General features: G+C 37.5%; 1 protein-coding gene across 1 annotated transcript; it reads left to right on the forward strand.

Annotated features, from left to right (window-relative positions):
• The first annotated feature begins 230 nt into the window (after positions 1-230).
• Positions 231-698, forward strand: LOC108982067. Its single transcript, XM_018953343.2, has one exon. The coding sequence runs from the start codon at positions 280-282 to the stop codon at positions 616-618; it is 339 nt and encodes a 112-aa protein (XP_018808888.1). The 5' UTR covers positions 231-279; the 3' UTR covers positions 619-698.
• The last annotated feature ends 16768 nt before the right edge of the window (positions 699-17466 follow it).

Raw genomic sequence — 17466 nt, forward strand, 5'->3', positions numbered from 1 at the left:
AATGACATCAGAGATGCTGGAGGCCGTTAATTTAATTAATTTACATCATGACGCAAGGCCAGCTAGGTAGAAGAACAATATTGGAGCACATGCATGCATGCATATGCCCTGACCAGCTTCATCACCATATATGACCTTCTCTAGGACCCACGCTGCATCACAAACTCCTTATATATCCTCTATAAATATACATTTCAATAACATCTCAACCTACACTGTCACTACATCCATCTTTACTCCCTCTCGATCGCTAGCTACTCTCACAAACAAGCTGTCCCAATGGAAAAGGCTCTTCTGAGGGGACAATTATATGCTTACTCAAAGCTCGATCATGAAGATCCAGAAGAGAAAAAACATCGGCAGGCACAGTTCTTGATCCATAAAGTACTTTTTCAGGGGGATAATCTAAGAAGACCATCGTTTTTGAGAATCAGGATATGCAAGCTGAAGGTTAAGATTGGGAAGAGACTAAAGAAGCTGAGGAAGAGCGTGTTGTTGGGAATATCTGCGGCTAGAGTTGGTGTTTACAAACGAGTAATCATTTATATGAAAGCATGGAAGCGGCTGTTTCAGTACCGTGGGCAGACCATTGTTAGCCTGCCTTCTGTGTTCGCTTGAAGTTTTTGTTTCAAGTTTTCATCTTGTTATAAATTTGTCAGTAATATATATGTACTGGCATGATCCGCTTCTGATCTTGTACGCTTGTTATATATATATATATAATAGCATGGTTATACCACTTTTTATGAAGCCTGATCTAAATCTAGTTACACCTTTCAACAGACACGGAAGCATCAACTAAGTGCTCCAGAATATGGTGAGATGAATAAAGAAAAGAAAATTAGTTCGTGAGATGAAGCACTCGATCGATGCTGTTACGAAAATTTCTTCTTGTTTTAGGCTTTGATTGTAGTCTTTGTAGATCATTTCTTCTAGTTTGGGATCAGACTTTTATTTCATCTGGTTTTACTAGTCTTCCATATATAACACTGAATGATATACTCGTGAAAATGGTACTTCATCATGTCAATTGAGCTTTATGGGCTTATAGCGCTCGATCGTAATAGGAAGAACTGGAACTCAATGCAATTAGACATGCCTTAAATATTACGAAACGATGATCGTCTTTCCTTGGACTAAACTATATCATAAACTAAGGGGAAAAAAAAATGAAAGTCATGTTTTATCATTATTGATCAACTAAATTAAGGAAGTGCTTGATTCAAATTGAAACCGGTCAAGTTCGTGATCAGGTGTCATCATGCTTAGCTCGTTCTTCAAATATTTAAATGAAAACAATTTATATTTGTACATTCATTGTTCATACATGTATCATGTACGCCGTACGTTTAAAACGGCTCCCCAAAAATCTGCCATATTGTCGTATACTTATCCTCACCCTCCATGAATGAGTTGTGGGCAATATGCATGGTTAGTCCATCTAGATTCCAAACCAACCCATGTGTCCTAGTCAGCCCAACTCCCAAGAGTAACTAATTTACAGATGAGAAAATCTTCGAGCTGGCTGTTGCGTTAATCCCTTAAAAACATCCGCCAATCAAAATTCACCACCCCATCTGACTGCTCATTGTTTATCAAAAAGTCAGCAATCTCTTTTAGGGCACTGCTTGTTTGTGTTGATGATGTGCTTGTTTGTGTTGATGATGTGCTGCTAGTAAGTGATGATTTGGAACAAATTCAGCTCTTGAAGAAGTTCTTACATGATCAATTTATAATTAAAGACGGGACCATTGAAATATTTTCTTGGTCTAAAAATAACAAGATCTAAAACTGGTATTTCACTTTGCCAATGAAAATATGACTTGAACATATTACAAGACACTGCGAACCTTGGCTCACACCTGCTGCTTTTTCAATGGAATCAAATCTCAAACTCACTGCTGATGATCCAGAGCTTTATGAAGATCTATCAAAGTATAGGAGACTGGTTGGTGGATTGTTATACTTGATAATTACCAGACCAAATCTTGCCTATTCTATCCATGTGTTATCCAAAAAGCAAGCCACAATTAGTAGATCCTTTGTTGAAGTAGAGTATCGAGCTCTTGTAGCTACAACATGTGACGTGCAATGGTTGGTCTATGCCTTATAGGACTTGTAGATTGATCATCAACAGCCCACAACTCTATACACAGATAGCAAATCAACAATGTCTATTACCACCAACCTAGTTTAGCATGAAAGAACTAAGCATATACAAATTGACTGTCACTTGGTTTGAGAGAAATTGCAAGAGAAGCTTATCAAGTTGTTTTATATTCCCTCTCGGCTACAGTTGGTAGACATACTAACCAAGCCACTGGGTTCATTGCCTTTTCATCACACTCTACGCAAGATGAACATTCTCAATATGCATGTTCATCTTAATTAAGTGGGGTGTTGGAGTATAGCATCCCATATAGAAAACATGGAGTTAAAGTTCAAAGAAGAAAAGGCCAAGGCTAAAGTAGACAATATACATTAGTTAGTTATTTTCTATTTTTAGTATAAAAAAATGTAAACACAAATGATCACTCACTTGATACATTCAATACAATTCCTTTCAGATCGTCTACGTACATCATACTTTTCTGTTCTTCATATTTTTCATTTCCAGTTTATGAAATTCTTGATAGAGTTAGAGCGGAAAAGGTTCTCTCTTCAATGAAATCCCAATTTCTAGAGACTCCATTCAGAATATTGGATGCGAAGCCAAAGCTAGTATTTTCAGAATATTAAAAGACAACGACATTTTCAATTTTATCACGTGTCATGATGCTGCACATTAAACTAACATGTTGAGTGCTTAGGTTTCTTGCTTTTATTGGAGGGCGTTAAACCCCTGAGAACGGCCCATCCGTTCTGAAGCAGAACTGTTTACAGATAGCTAGTTATGATTGGGATCTGATATACATTATGCTTTTTTATTCAAAGCTTCTATATAATAAACACACATCCATATAGCTTAATTAGGATTCTTCTTGATTTAATCAAACAATAAAGTATTAATATAAGAACTATTGAACCGGCAAGGTTCATGTATGGCACGTCATTCGCTAAACACCACGCCATTAATTACATGCAGGAACATTAATTAAAATTTGAAGTGTCGGATTCACTTTAGGCCCTTGACTCCAACCCGATGATCATCATGATAAGATCAGTCAACGGTGCATAAAGTACTATATACGTTTTTCTAATTTAATTGTTATATATTTTGCTAGACATGCATACTAAAACTGCATGCACTTGATTGATTGGTGGTAAGATTCTCCTCGGGCAAGAAAAAAATCAGATAAAATCAATTTCTAGCTTGAGCTCAATATTAACCCTGCGGTACCATTCGATATATATATATATAGATCTAATATATATTACTAAAAAGAGAAAAAGCACGAAATTTATAAATAACTCACTCATTGAATTAGTTTTTTTTTTTTTTTTTTTCACAAAAAAAGCTTTGGAAACATTTTTTCCCTTAAAATAAACTATAAAAATTAAGGAGCCAAAGATCAATGCGCGAATTCTCTTCATGAAAGCTTTTGATCCGCTATTTCCTTGCTTGGCTAATATCAAATTATCAATAACCACCATGCATATCGGTCTCCAACTTTCTTAATTATCTCTCTCGATATTTCAAACTAAAGTCATGCACCAAACCACTAGAGGAGATCAGTACGCGGCGTTGATGGAGCACTTTAAGGGGCTTGCCTGTTGCGAGTCTCAATGCTAATAATCCTTTGCTTGCAAGACACTGCTTCTAATTGCCTTCCCAAATATATCCAACGCATTTCAACCTCTCGATGGTCAGTACGTAGGACTACTTGATGGTCTGTACCCAAAACTTTGAACTGTCAGTTGATCATGTACATTCAAGGCTTTAGACATAGTTACCATCTTGATCACCTGAACGATGAAATTCCAACTATAGTGAACATCGACTGCCAGATCATCAAGCAGATAATTTTCTTTGAAATACTTTATGACAATAGCTTCAAGAAAACCTAAATGTTACAGTACTACAAAAAAAAAAAAGGTTCTTCGTCGCAAATAAATATATGGCCACAAATAAGCTTTTGATCTTTCGTAGTGTTAAGAACTATCATATAGTCATCTATAAGTATCGCAACTTCAATATCCATAATAAATAAGTTCAACGAAAAACGAAGAGATAATAGATAGAAATATTATAAGAAATGGTGGAGATCATCATTAATAGACCAAAGCCTTGGCGTGGTTACTGATATCGTATAATTGTAACTATATATTATATATGCATACATATGTACGAACTTAGGGTTAACTGTAACGCCCCGTATCCGGAAGGGTCAGAAAATTACTACCTGTCACTTACAAACCTGTCTCTCTAAGCATCTAAAACTCCAAGGACTTCATAAATAGTACACAATTTCATATTTTCCAAATAACTATAATACAAATTCCATAAGTCATTATTACAAAATAACATAAACCAAAAAGGGGTCCACAATCTCCCAATAATCTCAACGAAATAAAACGATACATCTTTAGATCTCAATAGGTTCCAACAACACAAAGTACTTCAAATACTCAAGTTAAATCTTTCTACTAACAATTATACTCTTAGGTACTCGACCTTATATCCATATCTAGCCAAACTCCAATTTCTATTCCTGACCCCCAGCTGGGTAATCAATGTCATCTGAAAAATAATAAAGATAAGGGATGAGTTATCCACAACTCAGTAACCAGAGAATATATACTAGTATATAAACATGAGTCATTTTTAGAAAGTTTAGTATGCAGGAGTAAAACATTTCATTTTCATGTACACATCTCAAAACGTATTATCAGAAAGAAATCAGAGTGACTTTTCAATATTTTGGTATTCATAAACCACTTTCATATTCAAAAACCATTTTCATATTCAAAACTGCTTTGGCATAACCTAACTGCAGTATCATATTGTGAAGCTTCCCATTTTTTAATCTTGGAATCACAAGTATGCACACAAGAAATAACTCATAAAAGATCACTTTATTTTCAAAGTGGATGCACTCATATCATATCATATCATGTTGGTATCAACCATGTAACGCCACGTTCCCGAGGGTCCGGAGAGTTAACTCATATTACTAGATAATCAACTCCAACGTTGCTAATATTCTTCTAAAAGATTCAAATAAAATGTAAACACTTCAAAATTTAATTAACCACACCTAATCGTATATAAAATCCTCAATACAATAACCCCAAAAATTACCAATACTCATCGAGAGCTTTCTATTCTTAATCCACTATTCTTAAGTCATCACACCCAATTCTTCTTAGTCCTGATCCTCAGCTGAAATATCCAACAATCATATGAAAATATTGGAGATAAGAGGGGGGTGAGTTATTAACAACTCAGTAAGCATAAAACATATACTAGTATGCAAACATGAGCATTTACAGCTGAAAATGCAGAGTTAGAACATGTTATCAAAAATATCAGAGCGAAAGTTCAAAAATATTCTTATTCAAATTCTTTTGGCATAGCATAACTGACCACCATCGTACCAGAGCATCATATCGCATCAGAGGGCATGTTTAACCCCCGTGGTAGGGTTGTGTAAACCCCGATAGCTAACCGAGCAAAAACAGAATGTGAATCTTCCCCTTATTTATTCTCGGAGCTCCGAGTGTGCACACAGGAAAGACCACCAGAAAACCACTTTGTTTCCAAAGTGGGTGCACCAGAAACAAAACAGTTGGTACCAACCCAAACAGAAGCCACTATTAGCACCCGTGGTAGGTCAAATAGGTCACCATCCACAAACCACATCCCGATTTAGAATGTCATGCCAAAAGTTTTCAGAAATCACATCATATCAGAATACAGAACACCTTCAGAACATAACAGAGTTTTCAGAAATCATATCATATCAGAGTACAGACCATCTTCAGAACAGAACAGAGTTTTCAGAAATCACAAAACATCATTTTATGCACAAACTTTCATATTCGCTCTCTTTTTCAGAGTTTAGAGGCAAAATGCAAAATAGCTCATGTCTACACCAGTCATGCCAGAAAATACTTTATTCTTAAACAGAATCTCATGAGTAATGCATAACAAATAACTGAGGTAGTTCAAATATATTTTCATAACAAAACATGTTTATTTTCATAACAAAACATGTTTATTTTCAAAAATCAACCTCAGTCCATTTTATTTTTATGCAAATCTAGTATAGGAACCCCGCTTACCTAGACTTCTTAGTTTTTCAAAAATTTCCTCAACAATGTCAAACAAAATTAATCGTCACCCATAAGATAATCACTTAAATTTCCAATCAATCTCATATTTCGATATTCAAGCCTACAACTTCTAAAATAGTCCATTTTTAATTCCTCAAACTCAAAATTCTCATTATTCTCAAACTACCAACATCACTTTCTAAACTCATCAATATCCAACTTCGACTAAACATTTAATTCTAACTTATTTATGAAATAGATCTTACTATAATTTATAATACAAAGTAACATAACTATAACAAAATCATTATAATTAGAAACTCATACTTTTGTTTAAATAATAATAAAACAAAAATATTCTTTTAAAAGGATATTAATATTTTAAAATATTCTTTTTAAGTATTACTTATCAGTCTACTTACTAACCATTCCAATAAAATATTAGCCCTTTAAAAAAATACCCATTTAACAAAATAAATCCACGCATCTATGCCTAAATAAAACATATTTTACAACCCTCGCAATATACTCATGATTTCAAATCCGAAGTACATAACATAAACTTAATTAAGCTAACACCCTAAACACTAACCCTGGAGACGTACTATAAGAGGACAGAAAAATAAAAAGAAAACAAAACAATATTATTTCTCACTATTAAGTTAACATAATTTACGTATACATCCGCATATATATATATATATATATATGTACACCAGAAAAGTGATTTATGTATACATCCGCATATATATATATATGTACACAGAAAAGAAAGCTTAACACAGTGTGGCAGAAGCACTTACAGAGAGGTGGGGGAGCACGACGGCGTGGGGCTGGCTACGGCGGACGAGGGTGGCGCTTGGTCACTAGCTGCGAGAGCAAGAGAGAGAGATGAGAGAGGGACACACGGTGAGAGAACGAGGGAGAGACCGAAAGGCAAGGACCACCACTGGAAGTGGTACGAGCTCACCGTAGGATGAGGCAGTGTGCGGTGGACCGGGGTGATGGAAGGTCCTCGCCAGCGATTTTCTGTGGGGGCACGGCACGGTGTAGCTCCCGATGGAGCGTGATTGCAGTAGCTTGGATGCTGCTCTGTTTTAGGCAACTAAAACAAAGTATTCCGAGGCTTCTAATGGAGGCTACGGGGCGTTGGGAGGCGGCTACAGGGCTGAGGTTCCGCGTGGGCTAGGTCCGAGGGAAAGGTGGCGACTCGTTGGCTAGCTGTTGCTCTGCTTTTCGGTGGTGCACTGAGATAGAGTTGACACAATGAGGATGGTGGTGCACGGCTTGAGGAGTGTATTTCGTGTGACTGTGGAGGTGATGACCGAACGGCTTGGGAGGCTGCGGCGTGAAGAGAACAAAGGAAGAGCACCTAGGGTTGAGAAAAACTTAATCTATATATAAGCTATAAGTAGAAAGTAGAACAAACCTAAATAAAAGTAAGGGATGGACATGCATGAAATAGAAATGGCTAGACACCGTGCGATGAAGTCTGGACCCGATCTCACGGTTGGGCCTTAACGAGATTATTGCATCGCTTTTTGGGTTTCTAATCATCCTAAAATAAATATAATTATCCCATAAATTTTCCAATGAACATCTACTTGATCCATTAAAGACTTTGAAACCTAATTATCAAATCTATAGAAAAATTATATACTGCCAAAGATATCTTAGGCTCAAACTCTCCTCTGAAAATTTTACTTGCAATCCCAAACGATTTTTCATAACTATTAACTCAAATATATATATATATATATATTTTAAAGCGGCTTTACTGGCCTGGGTGTTACAAACCATATCACGTGAACTATTATCATCATATCATAACTATATTCAGAATCAGAATCAAAACAGATAAGCATGCCAAATATTTTTTTTTTCATATCCATATCGTATCAAAACACATGCTAAACATATTCATATAATTTCCATTTGATCAAAAAACAGATCCAAATCCTTTCATATCACCTGTATAAAAATCTCAATGATATCATATTTGCTCTTTTGCATATTTTAGAAACATGTCAAATATTGCTCATGTCTACAATATTCATGTCAAAGCATTTCTTTTCCCTTTCATACATATCTCATGAGTGAATGCAAAACATATACTGAGGTTATTTTTTACATTTTCTTTTTAAAACAACATGCACATTTTTATAAACCAACCTCAGTTTATTTCTTTTTATGCAAGTCTAGCATAGAAACCCCGCTTATCTGGACTTTTTAGCTTTCCCAAAAATTTTCTCAACAATGCTGAACAATTTATTAATCGTTACCTATAAGGTAATCATGTAATTCCTGTAAATTTCAAATGAACATGTATTTCAATATTTAAGCATAAGCTTCTCAAATAACTTATTTTAATTCCTCAAAACTTAAAATTCGCATAGCCTCAAAATGTATTATCACTTTCTAAAATCATCAATGTCCCTTTAATAACTTCGACTAAATTTTAAAACATTAAATTCTAACTTATTTACGATTGAGATTTTACTATAATTTATAAAACCAAATAACATAACTATATTGAAATCATCATAAGTAGAAAATCATACTTTTGTTTAAATGAAAAATATTTTTTTAAAATGATTCAAAATAAGATTTTGCACTTGCCGTTAAAATATAGTTATTAAATATTCCGTTAAAATATCAATTTCTTACAAAAACCAACTTAATAGTATAAATCCACACGTCTACTCCCAAATAAAAATAAATAAAATAAAAAAACATACTCTGCAACCCACGTAATATACTCATGATTTCAAACCCAAAGTACATAATATAAACTCATTAAACTAAACACCCGAAACACTAAATCTGGAGGCATACTATAAGGGGTAAAAAGGTAATAGTACTTCCTACTATTTGGTTAACGTAAGTTACATATATATATATATATATATGTATACGCTGTAAAATGAACTACCAGGAATAAAAAAAAAAAAAAAAATCTCAACAACAGTGCAGCAGCAGCACTTACGAAGATGGGGGCATGACGGTGTGAACTTGGCGGTTGGCTACGACGGATGGGGGTGTCGCCTGGTCACTAGCTGAGAGAGAAAGAGGGAGCAACGAGCAAGAGAGGCACATGGTGAGAGAATGAGAGAGAGACCGAGAGAGAACACCAACCAACCAGAAATGGTGTGAGCTTATTGGGGGACTTGAGGCGCTGTGCGGCAGACTGGGGTGACGGGAAGTCCTCGTCGGCAGTTTCTGTGGGGTCACAGCGTGGTGGAGCTCTCGGTGGAGGGTGATTGCAGCAGCTTAAATGTTGCTCTGTTTTTGGACAACTAAAACATGGGATCTCGAGGCTTGCAACAGAGGCTACGAGGGCATTGGGCGGCAACTTCGTGTGGCTAGGCACGGTGGTGAGGTCTAGACAGAAGTTCACAGTGGAGAGTGGATGTCGGTTTGGCCTTCTGTGAAGAGGAGAACGAGCGGCACTTATTCTAGGGTTGAGGTTGCTTAACATGTATATAAGATATAAATAGTAAATAGGTAAAACCTAGAGGAAAAGGATGAACGGACGTGCATGAAAATGGAAGGTGGATGTGTAATCGTGCGACGTGAATTCTGGATATGCTTCCACAAGCCTGGGCCTAGCAGTGGACTGGGTCTTACATTAACAAATATAGCCTAACTTTGAGGGGAGGACCTCTAGAAGAGTAGAGTGAAAGGGAAGGAAAACTTCACTGAAATTCTCAATAAAAGAAATTGACAGAGCATATTTCTTATTTTAAGGGTATCAGTAACTAACTAGAGTCTTGTATACTATGACCCATCCTCACAATATTACAAATTATAACCAATAACATTTCACACTTATTCTACTTAAACGGAAACACAAACAGAAATAAAAGCCAAGTAAAAGTCTTCTACAACTCTTCCTTCCATGCGCTAGCTTAATCACGAGCATCAACTTCACCCATAATCACTAACTGGCCAACTTAGTCTTCTTCCTTGCTTACTCCTTCAAACCACTTTAGCCCCAAAACCACTTCAGACATGTCACAGAGCCTCTCTGTTTAAAACACATTGCCCACAAGGTGTGGGTAGGCGTTCTTCATCTTGTAAAAATCATCCCAAGTAGCATCCTCCTTCTCTTGGCCTTGCCACTGTACCAGAACCTCCACCAACAAAAAGTTTTCCTTTTTATGAACCCTTCTCTCTAGCACCGCCACAAGCTCTGGTTTCACAACTCCCAGAGAATCTATAGGAGGTAGTTGAGGAAGAGGATGTATTTCTTTTCCCAATTTCTTTTTCAGCAAACTTATATGAAAGACAGGGTGGATTTGGGCAGACTCGGGGAGTTTCACTCGGTATGCCACAGATCCGACATGGTGAGTCACTTGGAATGGCCCATAGAAACCCGATTGTTGACGGTAAGGTTGCAACCTCACAAATACCTAGTCTCCCACCTCCAAACTTCTTTCCTTTCTTTTTATATCTGCATACTTCTGCATTCTTTCTTGTGCCCTTGGTAAATTTTGCTTCAGTAATGGCATGATTTATTCTCTAGAGCATAACATATAATCAACAGCTTCCACTTGGGTAGATCCAGCTTGGTAACTTAGAAGTCTCGGGTGAGGGTACCCATAGAGGGCCTTGAAAGGGGTGATCTGTGTGGAGGCATGTTTGGTGGTATTGTACCACCATTCTGCCATGGTGATCCCTGATGCCCAGTCACGGGGTCGATCTTCAGTGAAACAACAAAGATAGTTTTCAAGGGCCTTGTTGACGGCTTTAGATTGACTGTTAGTTTGAGGGTGGTAGGCCAAGCTAAAAGCCAACTGAACACGTTGCAACTTGAAAAGCTTCCTCCAAAATTTGCTATTGAAAGTCTTATCCCTGTTCGAAATGACCTCATTAGGCATCCGTAGTCTAAACACATGCTTTAGGAACTATTGGGCTAAGGTAGATGCAGTGTATGGGTGATCAGACAGAGGAAAAAAGTGGCTGAATTTGGTTAGCCGATCTACAATAACCCACAAACAATCAAAACCTTGAGATGTTGGTAGCCCCTCAAAAAAGTCTATCGAAATACTAGTCCATGGCCTTGAGGGTATTGCTAGGGGCTGTAAAAGTCCCACTGGTAGACTGTTTTTTGGTTTAACATACTGACACACATCGCAATTATGGATATAGTCCTTCACTTTAGTATTTAAATAGGGCCAGTAAAACTCTCTCCTAATTATGTGTATTGTTTTCTCATAGCCCAAGTGTCTCCCACTAGGGCTGTTATGAAGCAGCTCCAATAACTTCTTCTTCCAGGCCCTATCATTGGCCACATATAATTTGTTTTTGTAGTACAACAGTCCATCCCTGCAAGAGTAGTTATGATTGAGTTTCCCCTCATTCTCTTGTTGTAATAAGTCTTGTAGATTAACATTTGTAGAGTACAACTGCCTTAGTTCATCTAATAATATCAAATCAGGCACTGGCACCATAACAAGTGTCATCATTACACCTTCATGTTCTTCCCCCCTTCGAGATAGGGCATCTGCCACCCTATTTTTTTTTTGTCTGTTTATATTCAACCAAAAAATCGTATCCCAAGAGTTTGGGCACCCACTTATGCTGCATGGGTGTTCCTACCTTCTGATCTAGGAGGAATTTCAAACTTTTATGATATGTTTTTACTGTGAACTTAGCCTTTGGTAGATAAGGTCGCCACCTCTTAACTGCTGAAACAAGAGCCAACAATTCCTTCTCATACGTTGACATCATTAAGGCCATTCCTTTCAAAGCTTGACTATAGTATGTTATGTGATATCCCATTTGTAATAAAACAGCCTCTACTGCCTTGCCTGAAGTGTCACATTCAATGCTGAAAGGTTTGGAAAAAACTGGAGGGCTAGCACAGGAGGTCTCATCATAGCCTACTTCAATCTCACAAAGGCCTTCTTAGCTTCTTCATTCTAGTGAAACCCTTCTTTTTTTAGAAGTTTTGTCAAGGGTGCTGTTATACCCCCATACTCTTTGATGAACCCTCTATAGTATCCTATTAGTCCCAAGAATCCTCTATGGGATTTAAGGGAAGATGGGGTTGGAAGTACTAGGTTATGAGAATCAATAGAGGGAATGATATCAGAATTTTGTTTTTGAAAGGGAAAGAATGACTCGTAGAAGATTACATCCCTTGAGACAAAGCAAGAATGATCCTCAAGATCATAAGCTTTATTCCCATTGATGCTAGGAGGGTAACCTATGAAAATGCATTTTCTGGCTCTGGGACTCAGCTTGCTTCTATAACTCTTGAGGATAGAAGCAAAACATAGACATCCAAAAACTTTTAAGTGAGAATAAGAGGAGATGGATGAGAAGAGAACCTCATATGGGGACTTATTGTTGAGAACATGTGTTGAAACTCTATTGATGAGATGAACTGCTGTTAACACAACTTCTCTCCAAAATTTTAGTGGAAGGGAAGCTTGGAAAAGAAGGGCTCTAGCAGCGGAAATGAGATGTTGGTGTTTTCTTTCCATAACCCCATTTTGTTGAGGGGTATAGATGCAAGTTCTTTGGTGTAAGATGCCATGAGAGTTATAGAAATGTCATTTGGAACTCAAGGCCATAATCAGACCTTATTTGTTTAATTTTAGTATCAAACTGGTTTTTAATCATGTGAACAAAACTTTGTAAGATGATTCTTGTTTTAGACTTGAATTTCATCAAGTAAACCCAAGTGACTCGACTTTTGTCATCCACAATGGTTAGAAAATATTGATGACCTTGGATTGAAGGATGAGAGTATGGAAATAGAACTCAAATGAAATGGCTTCCTCTTTTGTTTAGCCAAGTGACAAATTGTGCATTGCATTTCACTATTACATTTCATATTAGGAACATGGGACTGAATAATGTTCATCCTCTGATGAGGTACATGGCCTAATCTAAAATGCCATAGATAAAATCTTTGTGGTTGGCTAGAGCTTGAGTCATGACTATTAAGAGAGTGAGTGACTGGGAATTTTTTTGGTTGATGAAGGACCTTTGATAGCATAGCAAGAAAATGATTGAGGTATGAGGATCCATGAGAGTATCAAGTTGTTGCATAGGAGCCAAGGGACATAAAGGGTACTGGAAAGCTTAGGTGTTTCAATGGTTCCATCTAGAAATCCGAGCTTGTTCTTGATTGAGATGGCTAAGGTGAATGAAAGGTGCCAAGAGAGGTAGTTGGGGCCTGTGAGATGAGGTGTGACCACCACAGTGTTGGCATTGTCACTGTGGTGCAGATAGAAAGGGTTGTTGGGGGTCTTCAGATGGGGAAGGGTGATGTTGTGGGTTTGCTTCAGCCATATTGGGAAAAAAGAATTACAAATAGAGTGGTGAAGAAGGAGATATAAGAGTGATTGATAACAAAAAGGAATGAAGCATGTCAGACCTACTCTGATACCTTGTTAGAAATGTAGCTTGAAGAATGAAAGAATGAAAGAATGAAGGAAAGAATGAGAGGAAACTGAGGCATAACAAGTGAGAAAATTCTCTCTGTCTTTCTCATTTCATTTTCTGCACTTATATATACAAATCCTTTATATGTTCTATTTACAGCTCGAATGAATACAAAAGATCAAAAGGGAAAATAACTAACATTTGACATAATCACACAAATATGTTTGCACATTTACACAAGGAGGAATACACTAGCATGACCATCCTAGGCACTTAGAGCAGACGGCAGGCCACTCATTGTCTTAGTTTACTGTCTCATGTTGGTCTAGTGCTTGCAGTGTAGTGGCTGCATGTTCCTCTGCTTCAATAGTAGCCAAGTTGGGTCTTCCCTCCATGGGCCTTAGTGCAGTTGGCCTTTGAGCCATGGGCCTTGATGCATTTCTTTCTGAAGAGGCTCTCAACATGTATAGTAGTTCTGATACTATTGATATTCAACTAACAATTATGTGATTTAAAACAACGTATATGTGAAGTCCACTTTTGGTGTTTTAAATTTCTGAACTCTGTTCAAATTGAATGTCAAGCACAATATATGTTTTAATTGATCGTAGAATAACAAAAACTCAACGAGCATCATCATATAGATGCGTAGCTCAAGATGAGTACTAAGTTACGAAGTCCAAGTACAAGGAGGAGTCTCATAACGTACGTAGATGGAGTAGGAGTCGTAGTTGTCAATAAGGAAATAAATTCACATGTCAGTAGTTGTCAATAAGGGGATGAATACCCATGTCGTGTTATTATCTAGTTGATGGTAATTTGTTTTAGGAGTCTTAGTCGTAGTTATCGCGATCGATCGTTTGGAGTCCTAGTATATATATCTGCAGTCATATATTATTTGAGTTAATGGTTTAGGCTATTTAAGGATCTAAGATGTACGAAAATAGTAGTACTTTTGATGATTGTTTAGACCAGTGAAACAAGAGTGTAACATAGGTGCTCGTAAAAATGCCTCAAAGAGAGAATATATTCATAAAAGTGTTCTTTTGAGTTCATGCCTTCCTCAGTACAGTAGCACTAGTATTTATAGAAGAAATACACAAGAGACCTATTCTAGAAGGTTCTAATTTATTCCACAAGAGGCAGAATTGGTTATAGCATTCTGTTGAGAATCAGCAGCAGAGGAAATGGAGATGACATTCTGTTGATGGTGCGCTGCAGATGCATTGATCTTGACTTGTGAGGAGTTATCCTCTACGGCAGGTACACAAGCTCTAATGTAGATTCTACAAGATGGAACATGTAAACAATTGTACCATTTGTGATCAGGAGTGTATCCTAAAAAGACACAGAGCTTAGATCTCATGTCTAATTTATGATGATTGAAAGGGCGAAGGTTAGGCCAACAGGCCGAGCCAAAAATACGTAAAAATGATAATCAGGTGGAGAATTAAAAAGAGATTGAAAAGGAGAGAAATGGTGAAGAATGGGTGTGGGCATTCTATTTATGAGAAAAACTGCTGTTTTAAAAGCATCAACCCAATATTTGAGAGGAGCCGAAGATTGGGCTAGAAGAGAGAGACCAGTTTCGACAATGTGGCGATGACGTCTTTCAATGCTACCATTTTGAGCATGAGAGTATGGACAAGAAATTCTATGAGAAATATCAAGTTTTTGCAAAATAGCATGAAAGGGACGAAACTCACCCCCCAGTCTGATTGAACAGCTATAATATTTTTTGAAAAAGTATTGTGAACAAGATGAGCATGCCATATGTTAGGTGAGGTCCGTTCGCCAATGAAAGCATGTCGTGGGGGAAGAGTGACATCCACATCATCAGTTGGAAGAACATACAAACAATTCTTAACGGGGCCTTGGAGAAGTACTTCCTGGGAACATAAATCCTTCACAAAAAAATCAAAAGAATTAAATTCAAAGAAAACTGAATTATCCAAACAAAATTGTCGAACAGATAATAGAATTCGAGAAATTAAAGGAACATGAAGTAGTTGACGGAGAAGAAAATTGCCAGGAGGTGTCGGAAGTAAGCCAGAGCCAGAGTTTTGAATAGCAAGGGATGATCCATCGCCAATAGTTACTTGATCTGGACCTTGATAAGGTGAGGACTCGAGATTAAGTTTGGAAAAATCAGAGGTGAAGTGAGTGGAAGCAGCAGTGTCTGGAAACCAATTTGAAGATGGTGTTGATGTATTTGAAAAATTGGTGAAATTAGCTGAGAGAGAAGGAGGAGGTGGGGACTGATATGCATGATCAAACCGATGATAACAAGAGATAACTGTGACCAATATGATTACAGAGCTGACATGTAGGTCGATTAGTCTGAGAAGGAGAAAAAAAATTAGAGGGAGATGGAGAAAAATTTTGACCACCCCGTCCACGCCGAAAGCCACGGCCACAGCTTCGATTTGGAGGAGTAGACGAGCCACGCACAGTGGTGGAGTTGGCAGTGAAGGAATTATGGGAGAGAAGAGATAGTGTTTGATGAGCAAGACAAGATTCATGGTTGACAATAAAACTATAGACCTGAGAAATGGAGAGAGGATTGGGACGCGTAGTGATGGAAGACACTACGGACTCGAAATTGGAGCTTAAACCAGTCAAAAAATACATGATGAACTCAGACTCAGGGAGTGGGTAACCTGAGGCATTGAGAGAGGCAGAGAGTGCTTTGGCTTTTTGAAAGTAAGTAGAGATTGAATCGGACCCTTTTTTCAGAGTTGCAAGTTGAAATTTAGTGTGCATGAGGTGGGCAGTGGATTGAGCCGAGTGTAATTCATGAAGGGTTTTCCAGATTTGCTGGGAGGTGGAACAATCGAGAATTTGAGAGAGGATAGTCTCGGTGAGAGAAGAATAAATGGCCGACATTATGAGTTGGTCTTGGGTACGCCAGGAGATGTAGTTCGGATTAGGAGCATTATCAATGATGGAGGGAGGCATGGGAGTGGATCCATCGACATAGCCAAACAGTTGGTTGCCGCGGAGGAAGGTTGTGATTTGGGCGTGCCAGAGTAAATAATTGTCAGTAGAAAGTTTAATGGTGATGAGTTGTGCGGCGGAGTTGGTGATAGAAGGATTTGGAGAAGAAGTTTTGGGTGGTGCCATGATGATCGGAGAAAGAAAAGTGGGCGTTGGCCCTATTCAGGCTCTGATACCATGTTTAGACCAGTGAAACAAGAGTGTAACACAGGTGCTCGTAAAAATGCCTCAAAGAGAGAATATATTCATAAAAGTGTTATTTTGATTTCATGCATTCCTTAGTACAGTAGCACTAGTATTTATAGCAGAAATACACAAGAGACCTATTCTAGAAGGTTCTAATTTATTCTACAAGAGGCATAATTGGTTATAGCATTCTGTTGAGAATCAGCAGTAGAGGAAATGGAGATGACATTCTGTTGATGGTGCGCTGCAGATGCATCAATCTTGACTTGTGAGGAGTTATCCTCTATGGCAGGTACACATGCTCTAACAATGATTTAATAAAATTTATATATTGGATCTTGAGATAGAAGAAATCTGGTGTGCAAGTTTTATTTTGTTTACAATATTGGGATCAGGTAGTCCTACGTCTGTAAGTTATGCCGACTGCGCGCTGTGTTGCCTATGCTTTATTTCGATTGCATGTCAACACTACTTTACATGCCATATATTCAACAAATGAGACCCTGTGCCAAACCCTTGAAAGGAAGTTTATTTTTCACTTATTATATTATATTTTAATATATCATGTTTGGCTAGTAGTTGTAGATTTTGTCAGATGAAGGTTAATTACGTACGTTCTACCCTTCAAACATTTTCTCTCATCTAACTTCAATTTCAATTGGATATATA

The sequence above is a fragment of the Juglans regia genome, chromosome 3 (assembly GCF_001411555.2).
Source record: "Juglans regia cultivar Chandler chromosome 3, Walnut 2.0, whole genome shotgun sequence".
Taxonomy (NCBI): Eukaryota; Viridiplantae; Streptophyta; class Magnoliopsida; order Fagales; family Juglandaceae; genus Juglans; species Juglans regia.